At 44.9% G+C, this 27,448-nt stretch overlaps 1 protein-coding gene across 1 annotated transcript in view; it reads left to right on the top strand.

The window, feature by feature from the left end:
• The window catches only part of LRRC1 (leucine rich repeat containing 1), a 131,040-nt gene that overhangs the window by 31,217 nt on the left and 72,375 nt on the right, over window positions 1-27,448 (top strand). Inside the window, exon 2 of the mRNA XM_061146374.1 lies at window positions 15,729-15,846. Within this exon, the coding sequence (XP_061002357.1) occupies window positions 15,729-15,846 (118 nt within the window). The remainder of the gene's footprint in view (window positions 1-15,728; window positions 15,847-27,448) is intronic.

Raw genomic sequence — 27,448 nt, 5'->3', positions numbered from 1 at the left:
TCCTCTTTAAAACATCTTACTCCTTCACGGGGGACATTGCACAAAACTAGCTTCGGTTTATAAAGTACTGCAGCAGTATGTAGTCCATCTGAGTTTATCACACTGCAAAGCCTCCTGATGTCAGAGCCCCTCGACCTCTGGGTGGTGACCCCGCTCGGACGACACCCCGTCCCTGTCACTGTGCAGAGGAAGCGACCCGCCTCTAGGCTTCACCCCGTTCAGGAGGGGGTGTTTTATGGAGGGGTAACAGTGATAACTACATTATCACATTAACGCTTGTCAAACCCTTCTCCGAGGCCAGCCCTGTTCTGCATACTTGGCCTGGACTTACTCACACGATTGTCACTGCAGCTCTGTTATGACCCCCTTTTACAGATGGAGATGCCGGGGTACAGAGAGGCTAAGCAGCTTGCCTGAGGTCACACAGCCAGCCAGTAACGTGGGGAGCCAGCTCTATAGACTTGGGACTCCGCAGTGCTTCTTGACCCTGGGTTTATTATAGTAGACAGGTGGGGACTTTGGATCTGCGTTTGGATCCTGCCGCTGACACACCTGTGTAAAGGGGCCCAGGTGTGTAGCCGCCCTGTGCTGCACTTTCGTTATTTGTGAACTCCTGGTAGCTGCTGGGCTTAGGGTGGTTTTTAAGATCCAGTGACGCAATGTTTATAGAGCCCCCAGACTGCTACCTGGCACCTTAGAGACATTTCTTACTTAGTTTAGAGTTACTTTTGTGAAAAGTTAAGTTTTGAAGTTTTTGAAATTAGACTTTCAAAATCCACTTTGATCATGTAGCATTTTAATTTTAAATCGCTTGGACCTATGCATACAACAGGATTATCCTTAAAAGAGATGATCTGTGAGTAGTCAGCAGTGCTGCGGAAGGTGCTTTCCAGAGAGAAGGTGATGCTGGGTCAGGCTCAGATTCCATTGGTGCAGATAGAATGGATGGATGGCGCTGATGGGACCCCACGGCAGGGGTGAAGGGATGACCTGGTGTCCTTTTATTAGACGCACCTGGGTAAAAAAACTGGCCTCTGGGCTGGGAGTTGGAGCCTGGGGAAGTGATAGCATAGAACCTCCTGGAACCCTGATGCTACCACGGAAAATTGCCCCAGGAGCTTACAGGGGTGGTCCTCACCGTTATAGCAGGCCACCTGGGAGCTCTTGCTCGTTTCCTGGGGTCCAGGAGCTGACGGAAGGCAGCTGCCTTTCCTGCTTCACTCTGGGATGCATTCAGGAGCTCCCTTTTTCTCGAATGTTCTTTTTGGCCGCAAAGGAAGGTTTCCGACTCTGCCAACTCATGAGGTGATGCACTGAGTAAGCTCTTATCCTGCAGAGGTGACTGGCTGGCATTGCGAGCAGGTTGCCGGGACCCGTCTGCAGAGCTTGGCGGCAGCAGAAGAACTGAGTCCTTAACTGTTGGGCTGAGTGAGTGGAGTGGCTGGTGGGGGGGACCTGGGTCCCCCCAGCTCCGCTGTATGTCCCGATGTTGGGCCAGTGCCAGGCACGTCCTGTGGCCTCTGACCAAGGTTGCTGGCAAGCAGTAGAAATAAAATCTAAAGCATGTTGAAAAGCACGGCCTGAAGAAGTGGCTGGGAGAGCGCTCTGCCCGCCGTCTCCCCACACAGAGCGTTTACTTAGATGGAGACCGTGGGGTTGAGTGTTTTCTGGGGGACACTAGTGGTTTCTCTTGTTCCTTACTCAGTAGGGCGATTCAGAAAGTTTTCAAAATTAGGCCTTGTGTTTGTGGTTCTTCATCTGGATTAACACTGGAACTTAGTATCTGTTCAGTTCGTGGCGCTAAAACGTGGGGACGGGCAGGAACTCTGTTGTGCTTTTGCGTAACTGTTTGGGAGTTGCTAGGGAATCTGCTCTCAGTTTTTTCCATCTTGCTTTTCATTTAGCTGTTGGGGCAGCCAGTAGGAAGCAGAGTGCATTTAATGTGTGTGAGAAGTTTGAACACGACAGAGGATCTCCAGACTGCTCTCACAGGGGCTCGATTGCACTTTGGAACAAGCCTATCTAGGTGGAGCAAGACGCTCATACTGAAGTTCCTGAATTATGAAATTTTAGTCTTAAATTGTGATTACAGACATGCCAAAGTACATGTTAATAGCTCCTATGTACTTAGAATATATTAGAAAATGTTTGCAGGGGCTGAGCCCTGCAGCAGCTCATAAAACATGGATTCTGGGCATCTATCCATCAAATTCACTGGTTCCCCCCACCACCCCAGAAATCTCTTGATAGTGGCTTACAACAGTGTGATCATCTTCAGTGTTTTTGAGGATTAGAGACAAAGTCCTTTTCTTACCTCTTTACTTATAATTAGTGTGCACCGAAACTGCCGTTAAATGTCACCTTAGAAGGTTAGGGACCATTCTTCTGTTTTGATTTATTTCCAATCACATTGACAGACATTTAAAAATTCGCCCCATGTAATCAAATGTTCTATGCTCAGTGCATCTCCTCCTTTGGGCATCCCAACAGCTTCTCTGTCCTTGACAGAGAGTCTTGTCCCAGCCCCTTCCACCCCCTGTCAGCATCGGATCAAACTCAGGCTCTCCTGCCAACCAGAGACCGAACCAAGGGCCCCCTTCCTCAGTCGAAGGTCAGCATGGCGTGAAGGGCACTCAGCAGCTGGGGCCCAGTAGCCCAGGATGTGCTGCGACCTTCACACGTCTTCAGGCTTCATATCCAAGACGTGGTTTTATACTGATGTTCTTGTGAACAATTATAAGATATTTTGCGTATGTTGTAATCAAAAGTCACACGATGACTGTTTTCACAGTGAGGTATCTCCAAATAAAAGTTCCCACGTGGAAGGGCTGGGAGTCTTCATGAGATTTCTCTAATGGACACTTCCTCCGCCTTGGGACTCAGGCTGGTTTGGGACACTGTGGAGTTGGTGGTGTGATTTGACTGGGACCACTGCCGAATATTCAGGGGAAATGACGCAATACAGTCTAATTCGTTCAGATTATATAGAAAAAGACTCACAAATTAACCTGTCATTATTCTAAAGATATCAAGCCACAGAGGTATTGATGAGCTTTGCGGTTAGCGAAAGAGACTCTTCCCCAGAGTTTTGAGTGACTGTGATCTGGTAACTCAGAGTACTTTTTAATAACATGCTATTAATTCATTGGTGATTGGATTCCTCCAGTTCTTGCTCACTATCCAGAAAGATCAACCCTTGGCTGGGGTGCTCTCAGTAGATCAGTGAGTCGGCAGTCGGCAGAATTCTGTTCATCCAGGATGGGCGTTCATTAGTGTTGCCTGTATCTTTTCTTAGTTGAGCCTGGAAGAGCGCAGAGCATCGATCCAAATGTTGGTATATTTCTTGAGAAAATTTAGCAAGTCTTCCTAATAGTTTTTCTGAATAACCCATTCTTAAGAGGTGTCTCATAGGAAAGTGATCTTACTGGTGTGGTGTGATTGACCATAAAATAGTCTGATTTTTTTTAACCTAAAGGAGTGTATCAGGTGTAGCTAAAGACAAGACATTTATTATCCTTTCACAGTATTTTGAGCCTCACTTGTGATGATTCCACTTTCCCCCTTGTGTTTTAACTACTGTTTGTGTCAACTCCTGGGCGTCTCCTGAGAGTAAGGACTGCATCTGTTGATGTCTTTTCCTCCACTTCAGAACCCTGTGCGTGGGTTCTGTGTAGTGCCTGCTCCTGTTGTTAGCTTGGAAGAGTTGTATGGAATCCAAGACAAAACCTCCCCCAAACAGGATTTTATTCTACTTGAGTCATGTAATGCCTTCCTGAGTACTATGTGTGAAGAATTCAACCTTATTCAAAATCCTGTGTCAAAATACAAGACCACTTTAATCATCTGAATTGATTATGTTTGACTTATTGTTGGAAGAACTGTTTTTTGGTGCATAAGCTGGTCTTAGCTCCTTCCTTTCAATTTTTGCTTGAAGTCAGTTCAAGTTTAAAGGAAAACCAACTCTTCCTTCAGATAAATAGGCTTTGTATTTTTATGGTACAAAACATCGGTACCCCAGAGCCAAGTGATCCTTATTCACTGAATTAAAATTAGTTTTTCTCAGATTTAACTTTTTAAAGTAGTTTTTTCCCCTGAAATTTTCCCCCAAAATTCCCCTGAAAATCGATCATTTATTTTTGGCCACGATGCGCTCTTTCTAGCTGCGGCGAGCAGAGGCCGCTCTTCATTGTGGAGCTTTTCCCTGCGGTGACTTCTCTTGCCGTGGAGCACGCGCCAGGCGCGCCAGCTTCAGTGGTTGCAGCACTTCAGCTCAGGAGTTGCGGCTGGCCGGCCCTAGAGCGCGGGCTCAGTCGCTGTGGTCCACAGGCTTAGCTGCTCCTTGGTGCGTGGAGTCTTCCCAGACCAGGGATCGAACCCATGTCCCCTGCATTGGCAGGCAGATTCTCATCCCACTGTGCCACCTAGTAAGTCCCAGCATTACTTTTTTTTTTTTTTTTAGCATAATAGGCATTATACAGTCTATATACTTTTGCATTTTTTTTCGTAATCCTAGAACACACGGATTTATCATATTATTAAATATTCTCCAGAAGCATTTTTAATGGTCATGCAGTAGCTCCTTGCTTGACTTTACCAGCCGTATTTAATCCCTCCCCTTCGTTAGGTTTCAGGTTGGCGTCTCCTTCTTACTGTGCCCTCTCTGATCCTCCCATGCTGGGCCTCTCCTGCTCAGTCCAAATCTGTCCCTTCTCTCTGTGCCACCAGCCTGCCCGCCAGTGCCCATGGCATTCCCCGCATCCAGGTTCTCGGCACAGGAGAGCGTCACTCTCACTGAATGTTTCTCTCCTCCAAACCATTGCCGATACCTCTCCCATCCTCACCCACAGACTTCTGATCATAGCCCCATAAATGAAGCATTCCCAGTGTTATGATTCTTACAATGATTCACACCTGAGCTATTTTAATTACCGAGGGTGCACCCTTGAGGCATTCATATCCTCCTTACTGTTCATTCATGATGCCAGCTTGATAATGTCATGAAAACCCCGTGAATATGTGAAAATTTGTTAGCAAATAAGAGAGGGGAAAACGGTTAGTAGAGACCAGAGACAGAAAAATTGGAAAGAGAAATATTCCAAGCAGAGCAAACACCTTTGTTAAAAGCGCTCAGGTATACATGCCAGCTCTTAGTGGGAAGCTTCTTTGCTTTTCTGAACTTTGATTTGCCTGTGACTTCCTGGGGCCACTCAAGGAGGAGAACACGCACTCTTTCCTTTGTTGCCCGAAGAACGTGGACCTGTGCCGCTCGGTCAGGAACTGATTAAAACATTATGTTTCAGAACAGGAGACATTTTCCCTGTGGTCTGTTCCACTTATTTGTCTTATGGATGAATCAGTGAGCAGGGAAATAGATTTCTCCCTGCTTCCCATTATAGGGAAGGCGGCTAGTGTTATTGGAGGGCCTGAACCTTTTATCTCATTTCATGTTTATCATCTGTACACTGGTCCACACAGTGGGACGTGGACATCAGCTTCCCATTTTGTGAATCAGCGTTCTAAATTCTTGACTCTCTTTTGAATGTCATTGTATGTCTGTCTGAAAATCGGTCAGAGAATTTGAATTGCCGGTTGAGCAGACAGTGTGGGAAGTCTTGTTTGAAACCTGCTAGGCTGTCCTGCTGCTGGTAATGTTCCCCCCTTTGCCGCCAAAAGTAGACTGAGCTTTTTTTTTAAATTTTATGGATATGTCCCTTTTGCTCTGATGTATTGTAGACTTGTATGAAGGCAGGAGGAGAAGGGGACGACAGAGGACGAGATGGTTGGATGGCTTCACTGGCTTGATGGACATGAGTTTGAGCAAGCTCCGGGAGTTGGTGATGGACAGGGAAGCCTGGCATGCTGCAGTCCACGGGGTCGCAAAGAGTCAGAGAGGACTGAGCGACTGAACTGAACTGAACTGGTCCCAGTTCCGTGTACTGGTCTCCTGTCTTTCAGCCTTTCCCCTGGTCTTAGGCTTTATCTGGAGTTACCATTCCAGGCCCAGGTGCCTCCAGAGGATAATCTCTTTCTTGTCTATCTGGATTTCTTCCCCTTCACATGTGGTCTGTGTGCCTGCCTGCCATGGGGGCTCCTTGGCCTGTTGTTTCCTTTTCCTACATCACCAGCAGCATTGGCGTGTGACCTCGCCCTGGTTCCCACTTCCTGGGACTTTGTTTCACTTTGCTCATTAGAATATAGTTTCACAGATGTTTTTTGTTTGCCAGTTACCTGAGAATTTATTATCCTGTGATCCTCCAACATGGGTGTGTCTTGGAATTTTCCTGAAAGAATGTTATTAACTGGTAGTGGCATCTGGGAGCTGTACAATGTTGCCGAAATCTGTTTCCTCATTAGTGAACTAGAGATGAAAACCTTTCCCTCACTGGCACATGTAGCAACGCGATTAAATAAAGTGCTCAGTCGCTCAGCTGTGTCCCGCTCTGCGACCCCATGGACTGTAGGCCTCCAGGCTCCTCTGTCCATGGGATTATCTTGGCAGGAATAATGGAGTGGGTTACCTTTTCCTTCTCCATGGGATCTTCCTGATCCAGGGATTGAGCCTGCATCTGCTGTGGTTCCTGCATTGGCAGGCAAATTCTTTACCACTGAGCCACCTGGGAAGCCCAGTGAAATAAAAATGTCTGGGAAAACTCTAATTTGAAAAGATACATGCACCCCATGTTCACAGCAACACTTCTTAAAATAGTCAAGACATGGAGCAACCTAAACGCCCGTCTACAGACGACTGGATAAAGGAGGCATGGTACATGAACACAGTGGCATAGTGAAGTGAAGTCGCCCAGTCATGTCCGACTCTTTGCGACTCCATGGACTGTAGCCTACCATGCTCTCCATCATGGGATTTTCCAGGCAAGAGTACAGTGGCATACTACTCAGCCATAAAAACAGAAATAATGCCACTCTATAACAACATGGATTGATTATAGAAGTGAAGATTCTATAGAGATTATAGAAGTGAAGTCATACAGAGAAAGACAGATAGATGGCATCTCTTATATATGAAATCTAAGAGAACGAGACAGCTGAACCTAACTTTTATATCAAAAACAGACTCATAGACAAAGAACACAGATTTACAGTTACCAACAGGGAAAGTAGGGCGGTGGGAGGGATAAGTTAGCAGTTTGGGATTAGCAGATACAAACTAGATAAACTAGATAAACAACAAAGACCTCCTGTTTATCACTGGGAACTATATTCAGAATCTTGTAATAAATAACTATAATGGAAACTAATCCGAAAAAGAACATGAGTGTGTGTGTGTAACTGAGTCATTTTGCCATACACGTGAAGTTGACACAACATTGTAAATCAGCTACACTTCAATTAAATAAAAAAGTGTGTGTACCTAGCTTCAGTTCAGTTCAGTCGCTCAGTCGTGTCTGACTCTTTGTGACCCCATGGACTGCAGCACACCTGGCCTCCCTGTCCATCACCAGCTCCCGGAGTTTACCCAAACTCATGTCCATTGAGTCGGTGATGCCATCAAGCCATCTCATCCTCTGTCGCCCCCTTCTCCCACCTTCAATCTTTCCCAGCATCAGGGTCTCTTCTAATGAGTCAGTTCTTCGCATCAGGTGACCAAAGTATTGGAATTTCAGCTTCAGCATCAGTCCTTCCAGTGAACACCCAGGACTGATTTCCTTTAGGATGGACTGGTTGGGTACCTAGCTTAGTCTTTCCTTGTCAAGGGGGATTCCTTCTTTATCAGCATCTGTCAGTCTGTGCGGAACTTGATGTCCTTATTGAGGTGTAATTCACAGGCCATACAATTCCCCCACTTAAAGTTCATGATTCAGTGGTTTTAGTATATTCGCAGGGTTGGGCAGCCATTACCACAATTAATTTTAGAATGTTTTCATCGTCCCCAAAAGAACCCCATACCCGTTAGCAGTCATTTCCCGTTTCCTAGGCAACCGCTAATCTACTTTCTGTAATTTTATGCATTTTAACTGCACGCTTGTTATATTGTGTGCTAATAGGATTGTCATGTTTTTTATGGTACATTGAAGGTATTTTGAAATGCAGTTCTAATATTTTTAGAACTAAAAAGAGCCCTTCGATCATTTAATGCTTATTTTTTACACAAAGAAACAGAGGACCAGGGAAGTCAAGAGATTCCCCTGGGGACATTCTCATTCCATGCCTCTTTACCAAAACATAGTAGAAAAAGTATCTTATTAACACTCGTTTCATCAGTAGTATTCTTATTTTTGAGAGTTTGCTGAAACCCTTTCAAATTCAAATTCTGGATGTGAGATATGATCCTGTGAATTCTCTGCTTTAGCGATGGATCTTTTCACTCTTCTGTGAATATTTCTTGGGTCTTTTCCCTTTGACTTTCTCATGTATTAAAAGTCATGTCTTAACCAAAGTATATCCAGTATATTATTACATTTTCTTTTTAGGTTTCCTTTGGAAAAGTCTTTACTCTGTGGTGAATCATAGAGTTTTATAGGATAGTCTGTCTGGTTTTTATATGTGTTCTTCTGTGGTACCCCTGAGGCCCCCACCTCATTTTACAGTAGACCATTTAATCTATCAGATTCCACCCGTTCCAAGCCTCTTTTCAGTATGAGTTTTGTTGCTCTTTCCATCTACCAGTGGAGACTTATTTCCCCGTTCCCCTCACTATGGCAGAAGTAACATGGTGCAGATTTCAAGGTTTCGACTCCGAGAGTCCTCCTGGACTCTTTGCCCCTTTTGAATGCTGATCCGAGAGCTTCTTGTACGAAGCCACTGGATCAAATGGCAAAGGAAAGAGGCCTGTGGAGAACGGAGGAGCTCCAGCTGGGTGTTGGCACAAGTACCAAATCATAAGCGTGAGGCCAGGGTGGTGGTCTTCCTGCCTCTCTGACCCGCGCTGAGTGAAATTGCATGAGTGAGCTCAAGTGAAAACAGCAGGCCCACAGAAATGTGAGAAATTTTAAAAAATTGTGTTGCTTTTGAGTCACTGAGTTTGAGATAGTTTGTTGTGCAGCAGTGACTGACTGTTCTATATAGATGTTAGCTCTGTAGCAATGTTGAGATGACCACAGAGTATGATCCAAGTGGAGTCCTTAGCTCACTGCTGAGCACAGAGAATCCCACAGTAAAGGGTGATGGTTAATGGCTGCAGCATGATCATTCTAATGTTATTGTTTTGGTTACTGTTGGCCTTTATATTTCTCTTCCTCCAGACATAATGTCATTGCTTTTCATTATCATTACCTCTGTCAAGGTGAAGAATTTGATGTCATTGGTCCTAATTGTCTGGCATTTTTCCTTTCTGATTAATCAGTAGTTTAAAGGAGAAGGCAATGGCACCCCACTCCAGTACTCTTGCCTGGAAAATCCCATGGACAGAGGAGCCTGGTAGGCTGCAGTCCATGGGTCGTGAAGAGTCGGACACGACTGAGCAACTTCACTTTCACTTTTCACTTTCATGCATTGGAGAAGGAAATGGCAACTCACTCCAGTGTTCTTGCCTGGAGAATCCCAGGGACGGGGGAGCCTGGTGGGCTGCCATCTATGGTGTCACACAGAGTCGGACACGACTGAAGTGACTTACCAGCAGCAGCAGCAGTTTAAAACTTTTAAAACTTCTCTTATTGTGAAATAAAACACATATATTAATAGTGCACAAAAACATAAATATACAGCTCACAACAAATTATAAAATGAAAACTTGTGACTAGCACTCAGGTTAGAAGGTTTAGAATTGGCAGGACTCCTGAAGTCCATTGCATGCCCTTCCTGATAACACTTCCCTCACATCTAGAAGTAGCCACTAACTTGATTTAACACTAATCACCTCTTTGCCTTTTTTAAAAATAGTTTTTACCACCTCTATATGCATCTCTAAACAAAGAAGTTTAGTTTTGGTGAATTTTCTACAGTATATAAATGGAGTAACATACTGTGCCTTCTTTTGTGTCTGATTTTATTTGCTGAATATTATTTCTAGATTTCTCTGTACTCTTAAGAGTAAGCCTTCATTTTCATTGCTGTGAAAAATTTCATTGTAAGAATATATTTCTGTCAGATGTACTATTGTTGGGTATTTGGGTTATTTACAGTTTTGGGCAATTACGAATAATTCTGTCAAGCACATTCAAATATATAAAATATACTAGAATAATATATGTGAAGGTTTTTTTTTTAACAAGTATGCAAAGTACATACCTAGAAGAATTTCTGGGTAATAAAGTCATGGTCACTTTTTATAAGTCTCATAGTGAAGAACATTGCCAGATATTAAAAATGATAGATACTGTAACATGATTATTCTTACCTGGAGATTAGAACCATTGGTTTACAATATCTTTGGCAAGCTGGTGGACCACAAAGGCAGTTCAGGTCTTTGGGGATAGGGATGTGATGAGACTTTGGTAGGGTGGAAAGGGGTCAGTGTTTAGTTGAAGTGTTGAAAAATGAAAGTAGTCAGTCAGTCGTGTTCAACTCTTCGCGACCCCATGGATTGTAGACTCACAGGCTCCTCTGTCCATGGGATTCTCCAGGCAAGAATACTGGAGTGGATTGCCATTTCCTTCTCCAGGGGATCTTCCTGACCCAGGGATCGAACCCAGGTGTCCCACATTGCAGGCAGATTGTTTACCAACTGAGCCGCCAGGGAAGCACAGCTGAAGGGCTAGAAGATGCCCAGAAGGAAGTCTGTGAGTTAATCTGGTGTCCTGACAGCTCAGAGACAGACAGCTTTTCAGGAGTTTAATCCCCTTCTTTCTACTGTCTTCCTCCAGGTGAGTCTGCAACAATGGTTCATCTTTTCCCCACTTTATGGGGAAGTTTGGGGAGACTGTTGATCCTTGGCCATATGGTGATAGCAAAGGATGCAGCTCTTTTAAAACTCAGATTTCCTAAGAAGAAGGGAGAGGAACTAACACTTTATCAAGAGAAGGAAAAAGGATCTTGTTAGAAATGGAGAATGGGAAAAAGAAACATTCTGTTCAGCCAAATTGAAGACTCTGTATCTACTAAAAACAATGGAGGCTATAAGATGACTGTGGTGTGGCATCGCAGGTCAAGGCAATTTGGGTTTCTTTGCGTGTCACTGTACAGAATGTGCTCGGTGTGGGCCAGGGCGCTGTAATCACGGTGCGGTGGAAGAATGGTATCTGTGTGCCCCATCACGCGATCGCCCTGCCGAGGTGCCCTGCCAAGACTGCCGTGGGAATTGTTCCTGTGGGCCCTGGCTCATCCCAGAGAAGGCAGAATGGTTTATATACTTTTGGAGTTTTCCTCCGTGACTGGCTGCAAGTCCAACACTTGAAGATTCAAGCAGTCCTAGTGGTATTGTGTCTCTCTTTCAGAATGCAGTTGATTTAAAGCATTTGGAAGCCAAATTAGCGTCCCATCAGGATAATGAGGGAAGGATTGAGGAATCGCTGTTTTCACTATGGGATGCTGTTGGATAGGGCTGTTTCTCCATCTGGTCTGTGTGTCCCCAGTTGAATAAAGTAGTATTTGTGACAGGTTCTTTTTGAGGATGTTTTTAACATGCAGAACAACTTAAATTTGCTTGCTTGAAATTAGGATTTAAAGTTAGGGTTAAATTAGGATTTCTGTTGAACATTGGGATTCGAAGCTTGTCATTTCCACAGGCATAAAACTAGCTTATTAGCCACTGACAATCTAAGTCCCTGGTTGACTTGGTTTCTTGTATTATTTCTGAACGGTCCTTGAATGTATGGATTTGGTGATGGCTTTTGTGCCATAGCTTTCCTGGAAAACAAAGTGAGCTTTTCATGCCTGAGTAAACACATCGATGCATTATGAAACTGTCAGACTCTTTTGAACAACTGGCATAAGCTCTGTTATTCAAATGTGACTCTTTTGAATGGCTTTTGTGTCAGCTAATGCTTTAGTATAACCCACATAAAGAAATTTCAGAATCTTTCCTTAAGAAATTAAATTTCAGCCCTATGACTGAAGAACTCCAAAGGATTAGTCCTTTTGTTGAACATGCTCATTATCATATATAGCTAATTGGTAGCATTCGTTTGAGGAGAGTCATAGTTCGTTTTAAAATATCTTTTTTGTTAAAAAATAAAATTGTTCATGCATTTCCTTGTCTCTTAGCATAACTGTCCCCCCTATGTTCTCTTCTCAACAGGTACATGTGCTTTTCCATAGCATACCTGCCATTTTGTCTTCTTTTAAAATTATATTTGCATCATCAATCTTTTTCAACTTCTCTGGTCTTTACAGTAATTGTTGGTTGCTTACTACTGTGTTCTTAATAACATGCTAATCATTTTCTTTATTTGATATGCTTTTCATTTCTAGTGATAGGAATGCAGAGACATATTGTAGCCGCTTTTTCTTATTTTCAATTATGTTACAAGAACAGATGCCCAAAAGTATTGTTATGATGTCAGTGGACTTGAAAACTTTTTATGTTTTGTATTGCCCAATTGGTTTCCAAAAGGTGATGCCTTCTTTCTGATTATGTAAGTTACAATCCCTTTTACCAAAGGAAAAACCCGATGAAGCTTATTAAATTAGGGCTAGGGTTAGGGTTAGGCAGCCTCATAACTATCATTTGGAGTACTCTGTTGTCTTAGTAGAGATGTTTTCTTTTGTAAATTCAATATCTATTTCTAGCAAGGTAATATATGCAAATAATTTTTTAAAAATCCCATATATCTCCTGTCCTCCCCTCCCCCACTCCTGTGTCTTGCTTTTGAGAACCCCCCAGCTCTGGGATTTCTGTTAACATTTGCTTCCACATTGCTAAATGGCTTGCTTTTACGTTTGATTTTTACCCAATACTGTTTAGTTATTTATTGATTTCCTTCTGTGGAAGATGAGTCTTTAGCGCTTACAGTTTCTTTCCTATCCTCTCAATATTGACATAATATAAAATTTGTTTTTAACAGTATATAAATATTATGACTGCATAAATATTGTTCATAATCAAATCTTGTATTTTGACTGTATATTTTTTACTCTGTATTTTTTTTTCCTGGAATTAATAACACCTTCCTTTTTTTGCTTGCTTTGTTTTCCCTATTTCATTTTCTAATTTGTCACCAAATAAATTTCCTGATATTTCCAGACATGTCAGATAATCCCTCAAATGTGTTTTTATTTTTTTCCCAGCTGTCCTCTGACAGCCCTCATATTATCTTCAGTGTAAACTGGCTGCTCTCGGGACCTGCTGCTTCACTGCCGTCTTGGAATGCCTTCACGGTTTTAGCCTTTGTTGTCTCCTGTTTTGTTGATTCTCTGGTTTCTGAATCTCATATCTTCCTCCTTTTAGATTCCCTTCCACATTTTGATGGATTCTTGGGAAGGTGCAAGGAAGATAAATTTTTTGAGACCATGTATGTCTGAGAATGTCTTTTATTCTTTCATCATACCTGATTGATAGTTTGGCTGGGTATGTGGGTTTGGGTTGGAAATGTTTTCTTGGAATTTTGAAGGCATTGCTCTGTTGCCTTCTTACTTTCAAGGTTGCTGTTGAGTCCAGTGCCATTTCTGAGTTCCAATCTTCTTCCCTTTCTCTCCACCCTTCGGCCTCTGGAAACTTTTAGAATCATCTTATTTCTGGAGTTATGGACTTTTATAATATTCTTTGGTATTCCTATATGTTTTGTTTCATTCATGTAATTGGTCACATGGTGGGCCTTTTTAACCTGGAAACTTATGTTCTGCAGTCTGTATGTTTCTGTCTTTGGAATATCTGTTCGTTGGATGTAGTACTTTGCAACCTTATCCTCTAATTTTCCTTTTTTTTTTTTTTTATTCCTCTTCTGTCTCTCCATCTCTTTGTCTTTCTAGTCTCCCTTCTGGGAGATTTTTAGCTTTACTTTTCATCCCTTTTGTTGGATTCTTACCTTGATGCTGCACTAGTTTTTAATTTCTTACAGTTTATTTCTCCCTCTTTTATGGCTGCTTCACTTCCTCTTGTTTATCTGTGTCCGAAGAACCTTGACTTGTTTAAATGAGATTCAGGCACCTGAATTAAAAAAAGAAGAGAACTGAAGCTTTGAGTGCCTGAATGGGGCTTATGACCTGGGGCTTCCCTCTTGTATAATCTGTGTCTGTATAATCTGTTTTCTTGCTGAGAAGCCTGGCTGAAGGGAGAAGGGGATAGATCTCATGGAGCAGGCTCTTACCCCCTTCTCTATTTCCAGTTGCATGCCTCATCCCTGATTTTAGCTGGTCTTACAGTCAGCTTTTCTGGAGGAAGTTTCCAGTCCCCTTGTGCAAGCCAGAGGAGGGACTCTGGCCACTTAATTGTTGTTATATCCATTTTCAACCCGTGCTCCTTCCTTCAGAGGTGAAAATGAAAGTGAAAGTTGCTCAGTTGTGTCCGACTCTTTGCAGCCGCATGGACTATACAGTCCATGGAATTCTCCAGCTCAGAATACTGGAGTGGGTAGCTGTTCCCGTCTCCAGGGGATCTTCCCAACACAGGGATTGAACTGAGGTCTCCCACATTGTAGGCAGATTCTCTACCAGCTGAGCCACAAAGGAAGCCTGAGAATACTGGAGTGGGTAGCTTATCGCTTCTCCAGCAGATCTTCCCGACCCAGGAATCGAACCCAGGGTCTCCTGCATTGCAGGCGGATTCTTTACCAACTGAGCTGTCAGGGAAGCCTCTTCCTTCAGAGATACCTGTACCTAATCTCCAGAGGCTACTCACTCCACAGGCTTAAAGTTCAGCTTTGTTTTGACTCCTTTTATTTGCTGCCATTTATTCATCTGTTTCCTTTGCTTCAAGGATTTTGTCACATGTCTTGTTTGCTTCTCATCCCCTCTCATCTTGAATTGTCTTCATCCCCTTTATTTCATATTTTTATATCTGTGTCCATCTCCCTATAAATTCCTTTAATGCTATTTTAGTACAGTTTTTAAAGGGTGTGGGGCAGAAGGCATTTGCCCTGTGTGCCATGGTTAAGGAAAGGATCCAGTGCAGGCTCTTTTTTAGATTGACCAAAAATATTTCCTTTTCTCCTACACACACTTGTGGGATATTTATATATTTTCTGATGCACAGGAATTTCTTTTGAAATGTTTAAGAAATATTTTATTCTAATTTTCAAATATCTTTACTTAACACTGATTTCATACCAGTTTCCATAAGTAGAAAATGTGACCACCTATTGGATAGTTTAAAGGAGGCATTTCTATTCTCACTGAGTTACTTATTCATTGTGAAAAATTTTTAATTTTGAAATAATTGTTGCTTGTGCACAGAAATGCCTTGTGCGCCTCGTTTAGCCCAGTGGTTACATTGTCACATGACTATGGTACAATATTAAGATCAGGAAAGTGACATTGGTACAGCCCTCGCTAATTTTTAAAAGACGTTAAAAATTTTTTTTTTATTATTTTATTTTTAGCTGTGCTGGGTCTTTATTTGCTGTGCGGGCTTTTCTCTGGTTGTAGCAAGTGGGGGCTGTTTTCTGGCTGTGGTGCGTGGGCATCTCGTTGCAGAGCGCAGACTTCAGTAGCTGCGGCTCCTGGGCTCTCGAGCACAGGCTCAGTAGGTGTGGAGCACGGGCTTAGTTGCTCCATGGCTTGTGGGATCTTCCTGGATCAGGGATCAAACCCATGTCTCCTGCATGGGCAGGCAGATTCTTTACCATTGATCCCCCGGGGAAGCCCCTAGAAGACACACTGTTTTACATTTCACATTGGGCAAAAAGTTTGCATTGCAAATATCTGTGAGACCGACATGAACCTGTTTTGTCTTTCAGCAATTTTTCCAGCTAGTCAAGTTACGAAAGCTGGGACTGAGTGATAACGAGATTCAGCGACTCCCTCCAGAAATAGCCAACTTCATGCAGCTGGTGGAGCTCGACGTGTCCCGGAATGGTAAGGAAAAAATGGTTCCACGTGAACTGTCCATTTGTCTCTGCTGATGCTGATAATTTGCAATTTTTAGTAAATGTGGCTGGATGAATGTCCAGGAGGAAAGCTATGTATACGTTTTGGGATGAAATTACTGCCGTTATCGAAGTTTGTCACAAAACAAATTTTAGGCTCTGGTTTTCTTCCAGTCAGTTCACCCTCATTCAAGCAGTGGAGAGGGGCCTGAGAAATCCGCAGCTCTCCCCTTGTTTGATGGGAGGTGACACAGAGGGCTGGGAGCGTGGTCACTTGTCCAGACCTCAGGGGGCTGCTGTGGTGGGATCCGTGCCCGGGGAAGGGCTGGTCTCTCCTGGCGGTGGCCTGGCCCCTCAACTGCTCCCCCGAGAACCTGCCTTTTGGCTGCAGTGAACAGACCTGCCTGCCATTTCGGGCATTTCTGTCCGTCTCATTTATTTCTGACTATGCCCTAGGTAGGCCTGCCCTCTTGAATTTGTATGGCGTATTTGTGAGTTCATTTTGATTTTCAGATTCCACTGTAATGTTGCCTCCTTTTAATGAAACGGCCTGACAGGGTGTTTATATCCTGTTTAACCTTTCACTTTTAAATGGATACCTGGTTTCACCTTGCGTCTTATAGCCTTAGAGCATTCCCGGGGCAGACTGGCCCCATGGCTTGTTGGAACATGTTTGATTAATTACCTCGAGTTAAAGTGGCAGCTCCCAGGAGCCCTGTCTTTAGCGGTGGAATTCTGTTCTTGCGAGAACTCTGGTTTAATGTCTTGAGGATAAGCCCACGTGTACTCTGGTTTATAAAAACGACAGTCCGTTTCTGTCTCACCTGTTGCACACCTGCTTTGTGTTTTGCTTTGCTTTTCTACAGAAATCTGTAGGTTCCCTCTCAACGACCCTCAGGTCTGGCTCTTTTAGTCTGGTGTCCTCTGCAGAAGCCCCCAGGCCTGGATGTAGTATTTTTCTGTGGGTCCTTGTTATAAGGCAGCAATGATAATCAGTACTAGACTGAAACTGTGGAGAAGAAAACAATGATTTACCCCCCCCCCCGACTTTTTAAATTGCCGCCCCCTCTCAGATCCCGTAATTGGAAACTGTCTTTAGGCCAAGTATTTGCTCTTGTCTCAGTGTGCACTTTTGTTTGTCATGAGAATTATTTTTTCCCTTGAAAGTACTACAGAAAGTGAAACAATTGTTTGGGGGGCTTGTTTGCTGTCTTCTTTGGTTGCAGGAGAGCCAGCTCTCCTCAGGTCAAGGGGTTTGGTGGTGAGCATGGGGGTGGAGCTGACGTCCTAAAAGCTGCCCTGGGCCCACACCTGACAGTGTTCTCAGGGTTTCGTGACCTCGTTTCCGTTTGTGGGCGCTCTGTTCCTCCCTCCACGCTGACCTGCTGGCTCGCAGCCAGCCTCTTCAGTCTCTGTCTGTTGTGGTCTTCTGCCCTCGCGGTGGCATCTGATGGCCGTTTCTAAGTGAGGCCTGGTTGACCCAGTGCATCTTTCTAAGGCATCCGTGAGCCCCCACCTCCAAGTCACTGGCTGCCCTAGATACTGGCTGTCCCGCAGCAGGGGTGGCCGGCAGTGTAGAACGCGGTCAGCCTCCCCTTACACCGCTGTGCAGTGGGGGGACGCTCGGCATCTCCCTGTCTGAGGTCCGGCGTCCCCCCTGTCTGAGGTCCGGCGTCTCCCCCTGTCTGAGGTCCGGTGTCCCCCCCATCTGAGGTCCGGCGTCTCCCCCTGTCTGAGGTCCGGCATCTCCCCCTGTCTGAGAGCCGGCGTCCCCCCCGTCTGAGGTCCGGCGCCCCGCCCCGTCTGATGTGCATATGATAGAAACTGCTTGCTCTCTCTCAGCAGTGCTCTCAGTGGTAAAGACTGGATGGCTCTGAACTCTGCAGCGACTTTGAAAAATGACCGCTGAAATCACACAATGCAAAGAAATCAGATAGCCTTTCTGAAATTGGCATTAAGAAGGAAAAGAAGCAGGGGTCCAGAAATCCTCAAGAAAGAGGAGACGTATTGGCTTCAATTATTTGGGAGCCAAGGAAAAAGCATAGAGCTGGAAGGTTGCAGTCCCGTTACTGACTCTCGTGGGAAGACGTGCTCCGAATCAATTCCGTGTTGTCAGGGGCCAGTTGTACTGGTTCCCACGTCAGCTGTGTCTTTTGAAACATTCAGAGGAAGAAAGAAGGGCTACGTGCCTGTCCTCATGCACCCATCTATACCTTCCAGCGTGTGGATAGGAGGGTGTGAGCTGTCACTGAAGCCCCGTCAGGCCCCAGTGTTGCCTTTCCCGGGGAGAACCTTTCCTCCTGTGGATCTGCCCCCTTTTTGTCAGGCTCTTGTGGAAATGCTGGGGGACTTAACCACCTACTTCCCCTATTGGCAGAGGCTTGCTCTGGTGTGTGCACGTGTGTGTGTGTGTGTGTGTGTGTGTGTACAGTGGGAGTGGTGGAGGAGGCTTGCTTTTGGTTGTAAAAAAGCTGCACAGATGACAGAGCAGAGAGGGGTCCTGGTTTTACCATCACCAACAGGAGCTTGGGTCTTGAGCTGTTTCCAGACCAGGCAAATCTGCCAGTGTCTCCTCTCACTTTTTCTGGCTGATCAAGTCCCATGAGTGTGAATTTCCTAGGCAGGTCAATCAAGGTGATAGAGACTGCAGCCTGAGAGACCATGGGGGGACCCCTACTTTTCGCGGATGCGGGCATCCATAAGGGTTTGGGGCTTGTGTCTGGGGGCCTGTGTGAAGCTCTAGGCTCCTGTAGCCCCCGCAGAGGCGGCCCTCCCAGCGATCAGGTCCTGCTGTGTCCCTGAGGTGTCAGAGGGCCGTGGCCGGCGCCGACCACTGTCAGGGTAGAACCTTTCCTGGCGTCCTCAGTTCCCGACTGTCCAGAGAGGATCACTGACCGTGGACAGAGGCACGAGAGAGGGTGGTGTCAGACCCCTGAAGCCCTTTGGATCGGTGCTCGTCAAGCTTGAGTGTGCCATGGATTAACCGCAGGGTTTTGTTAAACTGGATTCTGATGCAGGCAGTCTGGGGTGGGTCTGGGGATGCTGCATTGTTCAGAAACCCTGAAGGGATGCCAGACACACTGAGGGTGGGGTCTTAGCTGTCCCCACCCCTCAGCTTTCTCCTAATGTCCCCTCAGCAGCTTCCTGTGGCTTTGAGCACAAATTCACTCAGCTTCTGTCGACCCCACACCTGCCCGTGTGGAAGGTGGGAAACCTTCAGGGTTTAACCTCCTGGCTAAAGGGTGAGATGCTAGGGCTGACTGAACAAGTTGGCTTTGATTCCAGGAACAAAATTAGGCCTTTCTTGACATTCCCTTGCTCAAAGGAAGGAAACAGTGCTATAGATTTCAAGTTAAGGTTTGATGCAGTTTTCTGCAGTGAAGAGCACACTACACTTTCATGCCTGGACTTTATATCTGTTTTCTCTGTTCACTGATTCTTAGCTGTTGGAGGCAAATGCTCTCTGGATATGTGAGAAAAGGTACCGTAGTACTGTCTCACTGTCCAAAAATCTAGGACAGACTTTCTTAATGCATCATGAATCTTGCCCAAAGGGTTAGCAATTCGAATTTGATAGTCCATGCTGTAATTTGACTTACATCACAGTACTGTATCATTATCTATTTAGTTCAGTTTATTCCGCCCCCCCCCCCCCCCCCCGAATGTAAGGCCTGCACCACCAGCACTTCTAGAGACGACTTTAAGTGGCACTGCGAAACAGCAGTTTTTAATATTGAATCAAAGCGAGGAAGTTAACCTTTTTCCTTTTCATTAAACTTTTTTTGTTTTTTACTCCCTTTAGGTTGCTTCCTGTAAAACTTAATAGCTATATTGTATTGATTGTTATATTTAGCTTTTATATCTGGTGATAATAGCTTTCTTCCCTGGTGGCTCAGCTGGTAAAGAATCTGCCTGCAATGTGGGAGACCTGGGTTCGATCCCTGGGTTGGGAAGATCCCCTGGAGAAGGGAATGGCTACCCACTCCTGTATTCTGGCCTGGAGAATTCCAGGGACTGTATAGTCCATGGGGTCGCAAAGAGTCGGACACGACTGAGTGACTTTCACTTTCATTCATGTTAGTGATTTTAAAAATAAGTGAAGTCACTCACTCGTGTCCGAGTCTTTGTGACCCCATGGACTGTACCCTCCCAGGCTGCTTGGTCCATGGGATTTTCCAGGCACAAGTACTGGAGTGGGTTGCCATTTCTGTCTCCAAGGGATCTTCCCGAGCCAGGGATCGAATCTGGGTCTTCCGCATTACAGGCAGATAAATCTTACTAAAAAAAGTAACTTAAAAGAATGAGGTAAATAATAAAGAACATAGATGCTCCACCAGGATGGCAAAAATCATAAAGGTAGAACAGGGATGGATGAAGTTGAGGAAATGCTGTTACTATTCAAACAGCCAATGAGGGCTTGAGGGTTTTTCTTTTATGGGGCAAATAACGCTGCGTGTGGAACAAACTTGGCAGAGACCCCACATCCTAGAGAATTACTTTGCAAACTTGAGTGAACAGGAAACTAAAAGGTAGCTGTAATGCAAACCCTCACTGGCACCAGGACAGCACTTCACACTTAGCAGAGGGACAGCGGATCCAATCCACCAGCAGGGTCCTCGTCCCACAGTCAGGAGCTAGATGTGTGCTAAGTGCTGGGCTTAGTTGCCCTCTGTCCGGCTGCAAGACAGGGATCAGAGTCCGTGGTCAATGGCTGCGGGCTTGTTTAATGACATCTGAGGCCAGTTTTGAAGCCTGCTGGAATGACCTGGTGATATCAAGTCTTGGTGCTTCTCAAGTGAGCCCTGCCAAAAGCTGTTTCTGGCAAGCCAGGCATCCCGTGTGCTTAGAAGTCACTTCTCAGTGATGAACAGTTGGCCCTTTGGGGGTGATGACTACATACGCCCACAGCCCACGGGTGGCAGAGGCTGCTGCCCACGCAGACTTGAGACTCGCCACAGCCAGGCCATTGTTCCCTCCTCCGCCTGGTTCTGGACCGGGCTCGGAGCCCTGCTCCGGTGCTGGACTTCGGCCATGCTGCAGGTCAGTGTGTTTCTTGGTCCCAGTCACTGTGAAAACGGACCAGGAGACCCCCTGGGGAGACACCTGTGGGGCCCCTCCGCCTGCAGGTGCAGAGCGGCAGGCCTGCCTCTGCTGTCTCTGCCGGTGCTGCCACGTTCCTGCTGCAAGCCCTTCCTCTGTCTTTTTACCTTTTGTTAGGAAGAGGGGTTCACAATAAAAAAACATATATTATTGTCTTCTGCTCACATTTTAAGTCCCGACAATAGTACTTATTTTCAAAGTGAATATGAAAAGAAAATTTGGCATCTGTTTTCTAATCACCTTTCCATGCCACAAAGACTTTTTTTGGGAACCTTGTTTGTTTTTTTTTAATTAAAACGGACATTGTATTTATTGACTTGGCTGTGTCGGGTCTCAGTTACAGCATGTGGGATGTTTGTTGCAGAGTCTTCGTGTGTCACACGAATCTTCTTTGCTGCACGTGGCTCAGTAGTTGTGGAATCGGGGTTAGTTGCTCTGTGTGCTGTGGGATCTTAATTCCCCAAGGACGGATTGAACTCATGTGCCCTGCATTGCAAGGTGGGTTCTTAACCCTAGGACTATCAGGGAAGCCCTGGGAAGCCTTGTTTAGATGTGAGGATGGACGGGAATCATTGTAAACATTGAGAGTTGGAATAAACTTTGCAAGCAGATCCTTCATCCCTCTTCTTTTGTGCCATAAAGAAGCATCAACGGTGTTTTATCAAATTGTTAAATTTGAATGGACGTTTTGAAGCAGTGCCTCTGCTCAAAATGATTTTGCAACTCTTTCAGGATTTTTTGGATTGCAATCCACAGACCAGTGGTTTCATGTCCTCAAGTGGATTGGTTTTCAAAAACAGCCACCTTAAGTAAATAAACCAGGACAATTTTATAGTAATCAAAATCTGCCTCAGGTTGCAATTTCAAAAAAACATAGAAGAGTTGTTAAGTAAGTAAGTGAAAGTCACTCAGTCGTGTCTGACCCTTTGCGACCCCATGGGCTATACAGACCGTGGAATTCTCTAGGCCAGAATAGTGGAGTGGGTTGCCTTTCCCTTCTCCAAGGGATCTTCCCAACCCAGGGTCTCGCACATTGATTGAACTGGGGTCTCGCACATTGCAGGCAGATTCTTTACCAGCTGAGTTACAAGGGAAGCCCAAAAGGGTTGTTAACTTTTTATTAATTCATATGGTCATGATGTTCTTTTCAGAAAAATTGTGACTGTTCTCAGTAAGTTGTAGGCTTATATAACTTCCTCTCTCTCTCTAATTAGCAGGTTTGTAGTAGAGAAGGTGCCCCCTGAGTCTGAGGTCATCACCTTTGAATGTATTTTTTAGGTTAATATGCTCTTCAGTCCGTCCTGGGTTCCCGAAATGCTTGGAGACTCTCATCCTCACCCCCCTCCCCAGGTCTCCCCCATTCATCTCCCCCCGTGGAGAGAGAGAGACTCTCATCCTCACCCCCTCCCCATGTCTCCCCCATCCATCTCCCCCGGTGGAGAGAGAGAGACTCTCATCCTCATCCCCCTCACCCTCATCCCCCCATTCATTTCCGCCCTGTGGAGAGAGAGAGACTCTCACCCTCACCCCTCCCCACGTCTCCCCCATCCATCTCCTCCCCTGGAGAGAGAGACTCTCATCCTCATCCCCCTCACCCTCATCCCCCCATCCATCTCCCCGCCGTGGAGAGAGAGACTCTCACCCTCACCCCCTCCCCACGTCGCCCCCGTTCAGTCCATTCACTCATTCCTGTACTGCTCTGTGCTGGGGGATGAAGTTTCCAGAACAGTGTTAGATTTACACAGAATGGGCTAAATTGAAGATTCATAGTTGTAGTGGTTTCTCCTGAAATAAAATGAAACCCTGGGCATATATCTGAAGAAAACTCTAACTGGAAAAGATACATGCACCCCAGTGTTCATAGCAGCACCATTCACAATAGCAAGAAGCAACCTGAACTGTCCATCGATAAATGAATGGATATAGATGTACATGTGTAAAATGGTGTATTACTCAGCCATTAAAAAAATGAAATAATGCCATTTGTAGCAACATGGATGGACCTAGGGATGATGATAGTAAATGAAAATACCATATGGTCTATGGCCATAGCACCCTGAACGTGCCCGATCTTGTCTGATCTCGGAAGCTAAGCAGGGTCGGGCCTGGTTAGTACTTGGATGGGAGATAAATACCATATGGTATCACTTACATGTGGAATCTAAAACATGACACAAAGGAGCTCATCTGTGAAATGGAAACAGACTCGTGGACGTAGAGAACAAACTGGTGGTCGCTAAGGGAAGGAGCGGTGGGGAAGGGATGCGCTGGGAGTGTGGGAGGAGGAGATGCAACTGTTATACGAAGGATGAATGAACAACAAGGTCCTACCTGCCGCACAGGGAACTCTGTTCAGTATCCTGAGATAATGAATCTATCGGTCACCTCCACTGTATAGGGGATTTGATTTAGGTCTTACCTGAATGGCTTAGTGGTTTTCCCTACTTCCTTCAATATAAGCGTGAGTTTTGCAGTAAGGAGCTCATGATCTGAGACACAGTCAGCTCCCGGTCTTGTTTTTGCTGACTGTATAGAGCTTCTCCATCTTTGGCTGCAAAGAATATAATCAGTCTGATTTCGGTATTGGCCATCTGGTGATGTCCATGTGTAGAGTCTTCTCTTGTGTTGTTGGAAGAGGGTGTTTGCTATGACCAGTGGGTTCTCTTGTCAAAACTCTGTTAGCCTTTGCCCTGCTTCATTCTGTACTCTAAGGCCAAACTTGCCTGTTTTCCAGATCTCTTTTGACTTCCTACTTTTGCATTCCAATCCCCATGATAAAAAGGGCATCTTTTTTTTTTTTTGGTGTTAGTTCTAGAAGGTGTTGTAGGTCTTCATAGAACCATTCAACTTCAGCTTCTTAGTCATTAGTGGTTAGGGTATAGACTTGGATTACTGTGATATTGAATGGTTTGCCTTGGAAACAAATCAAGATCATTCCATTGTTCTTTGAGATTGCAACCAAGCACTGCACTGAGATGCTTGTTGACTATGAGGGCTATTATGAAGAATTCTTGCCCACAGTAGTAGATACAGTGGTCACCTGAATTAAATTTGCTCATTCCTGTCCATTTTAGCTCACTGATTACTAAGATGTTGACGTTCACTCTTGCCATCTTCTTCTTGACTAGATCCAGTTTGCCTTGCTTCATGGACCTAACTTTCCAGGTTCCTATGCAGTATTGTTCTTTAAAGATCAGGCTTTACTTTTACCACTAGACACGTCCACAGCTGGGCATTGTTTCTGCTTTGGCCCAGCCTGTTCATTCTTTCTGGAGCTATTTCTCCACTCTTCCTCGGTAGCATATGGGACACCTAATGACCTGGGGGGTTCATCTTCTGGTGTCATTATCTTTTTGCCTTTACATACTGTTCATGGGGTTCTCGTGGCAAGAATACTGGAGTGGTTTCCTCTTCCCTCCTCTACTGGACCATGTTTTTTCAGAACTCTTCACTATGACCTGTCTGTCTTGGGTGGCCCTGCATGGCATGGCTCATAGCTTCATTGGGTTACGCAAGCCCCTTCACCGTGACAAGGCTGTGTTCATGAAGGAGAGACTATTATATGTAGAATGGATAAATAACAAGGTCCTGCTGTATTGCAGAGGGAACTCTATTCAATATCCTGTGATAAACCGTCATGGGAAAGAGTCTGACAAAGCAGGTGTAGATAACTGAGCCATTTGCTGTGCAGCGGAAATGAACACATTGTCAATCAACTGTGCTTCAAAAAAAAAAAAAAAGTGGGATGATAGCCTCTCCTCCCTTTCTAATCAGACAATTTATGTCAGTGTCGGGTTGACAGTTTCCAGTTATAAAAGTGGTTGAGGGTGAGTGGCCGTAGTGCTTCATTTTTGATTTTGAGGTCGCCTATTTTGTCATGTGAATGAGGCTTGAGCCAAGAGGCGCTGAGCCTTCAGGCAGCTGAGGGCTGGATGGCCTCTCTCCATCATGATGATGACAACCATGTGTTGTGACCACAAACAGTGCTCTGAGCTTATTAAGCTAGAAAAGATGCATCTTAGAAAGGGATGAGGAATCCTGGGAGGAAAGAGGGAATGAGGAGCAGGATTGAGAACTGAAACTAGAGGATTACATATAGAAATGGTGTGGATTTTAAATTGGCTTTGTAAGCACTGAATATGTGCTCAGTCTAATGTACCTGCTCAAAGCTAATAATAAACTGTGATTTCTTAAATCGTTTTAGTTTGGAAAGCCCTTGGACCCAGGCCTTTTTTAAAAAAAAAATGCTTATGATTGTCAACTATAGCCCATAATTATTATTGTTATTTTTTATTCAAGCAACATTTATTGAGTACTTATGTAAGACTCTTTGCTGAATTCTTCTGTTCCTTAAGGAGGTAATTCTACAGGCACAACAGACATATGTAAGGAATTCAACATTAATGACTTACATTGTTATACAAACAGTGCTCACTGCATGCAGAGAGGAGTCAGTTACAGCATAACTGATTTGAAAGAGACTTGGGAGAATAATGGAGATTTCTGGTTTGGAGTTGAAATCATGCAGTCTTTAATAGTTCTCATACTTTAGTTGCAAATTTGGAGGGAATTAATGAGTGGATACGTCAGCTGAGTTGTTTGTTGAAAAAAATTTTTCAAATGTTTGTTATATATATTCACAGAGTCAATGGTATCATTAAAATTGCAAATATCTCAGTGCTTGCCTAGTGGATATTCACCGAAAATTTTTAAATTCATCAAAGATCAGAGAAGAGGGAATTCCCTGGTTGTCCAGTGGTGCGGACTTGGAGCTCTCACTGCTGTGGGCCTGGGTTCAGTCCCTGGTCAGGGAACTAAGACCCACAAGCTAGCTGTTCAGCCAAATAAATCAGAGACACTCCTAGTGCATACAGTGAGAACTCCAGCTATCTGAATTGTCCTGAGAGTCAGTGTATGGCTGACCACTGCTGTGTTGTAAAGGGTTTGCTCTAACTATGCTCAGCTCTGTGCATTAGTCAAGAGAGACTGACTATTGCTACAAAATGCAGAAATCTCAAGGGCTCAACAGAATGAGAAACTTGCTAATCAGTCTGTCAGCCTGCAGTCCTGTGTGTGTGTGTGTGTGCGCGCGTGTGCTGGGGGTCATGGAATGGGGAGGTGGGTGGTGAGAGTCTATGCTATGTATATTCAGGGATCCAGCTTTTCCTTCTTGGACGCACATCTTCCTTCAACTAGTGGCCCCCAGTGGGAGGGGGAGATAGGGTTTGTGCCTGGGGGATTTTTGTGGGCTGTGTTGAGAAATGGCCTACATCATCCCCATCCGTGTTCTATGGGCCAGTTTTATGTCCGCAACTTAACGCAAAGGAGCTTGGAAGTGCAGTTAGCTGTTTACGCAACAAGAAGGGAAACCCGGCTGTTGGTAAGGCAGGAGGAGTAGCTGTCACAGCTTGCATTTAATTGAATCCTGGAATCGTATGGTTTTTTATGGCAGCTCAGTGGTAAACAGTCTGCCTGCCAGTGCAGGAGAGGTGGGTTCAGTCTCTGGGTTGGGAAGAGCCCCTGGAGAAGGAAATGGTTACCCACTTCGGTACTCTTGTCTGGGAAATCCCATGGACAGAGGAGCCTGGGGGGCTATAGTCCATGGGGTTGCGAAAGAGTCAGACACGACTTAATGACTAAACAACAACATGTCATTGATCACACGGAAGCCTAGTAAACACACACACACTCGATTCTGTTGAACTGTCACAGTCTTCCAGTGAGTGACCCATTTGTAGGAAATTCAGGTGTATGCCCCCATAGAGGAAGGGTAGACTCCTCCCCACATCTGCACAGAAATGTGTAAACTCAGAGACAGATGAACCTGGTGGGTGCCCACCCATTTGCTGAGAGTTAGCATAAAACCTACACAGTACACATGATTATTTTAAAATTTGAATTTTTAGAAACTGGTTTAAAGTGTATTTTGAAAATACACTTTACATTTGAGGGATGTTTGAAGTACTTGCTTTAGGCAACATGGAATCCTGAAAGGTTTTCAAGATAGGAAACATCATCTTGGACGAATTGCTTTAGCTCTATCTTGCTTGGTTTCTTCGTCTGTGAAATGGTATGATGACTCTTAGGCTATACAAGTAGAGGGCCTAAAACAGTGTCTTGTATGCAGTGAAGACTCTGTTGCCTGCTGGAATTAACCCTATCATCGTCCTTCACTTTGCACCATGAGGGTCTGCACTGGCACCGTGAGAGTAAGAAGACAGAGCAAGAGTGTGGACTCAGGCAGGTCTGAAGGCTGCAGGGACGCAGGTGAGGGAGGCTTCTTCCTGAAGTGACGTCTGGATACTGTGTGTTTTATGCTAGGCACTGTGCTGTTTGCTCACACCTGTCTTGCGAGCTGGATCAGCAGCATCTCAGGATGCCTGATGAGGAAGCTGGGGATTGAAGAAGCTGTGATGTGCCTCCAAGTCATATTTCTAGTTAGGGATGGAGCTTTAAGAAGAAACCCAGAGGGGTGGCACTTTTAATTATTT

This window comes from Dama dama, chromosome 7, assembly GCF_033118175.1.
Source record: "Dama dama isolate Ldn47 chromosome 7, ASM3311817v1, whole genome shotgun sequence".
In the NCBI taxonomy this organism is placed as follows: domain Eukaryota; kingdom Metazoa; phylum Chordata; class Mammalia; order Artiodactyla; family Cervidae; genus Dama; species Dama dama.
The sequence above is the reverse complement of the archived record's forward strand: the minus strand, read 5'-3'. Positions and strand labels throughout refer to the sequence as shown.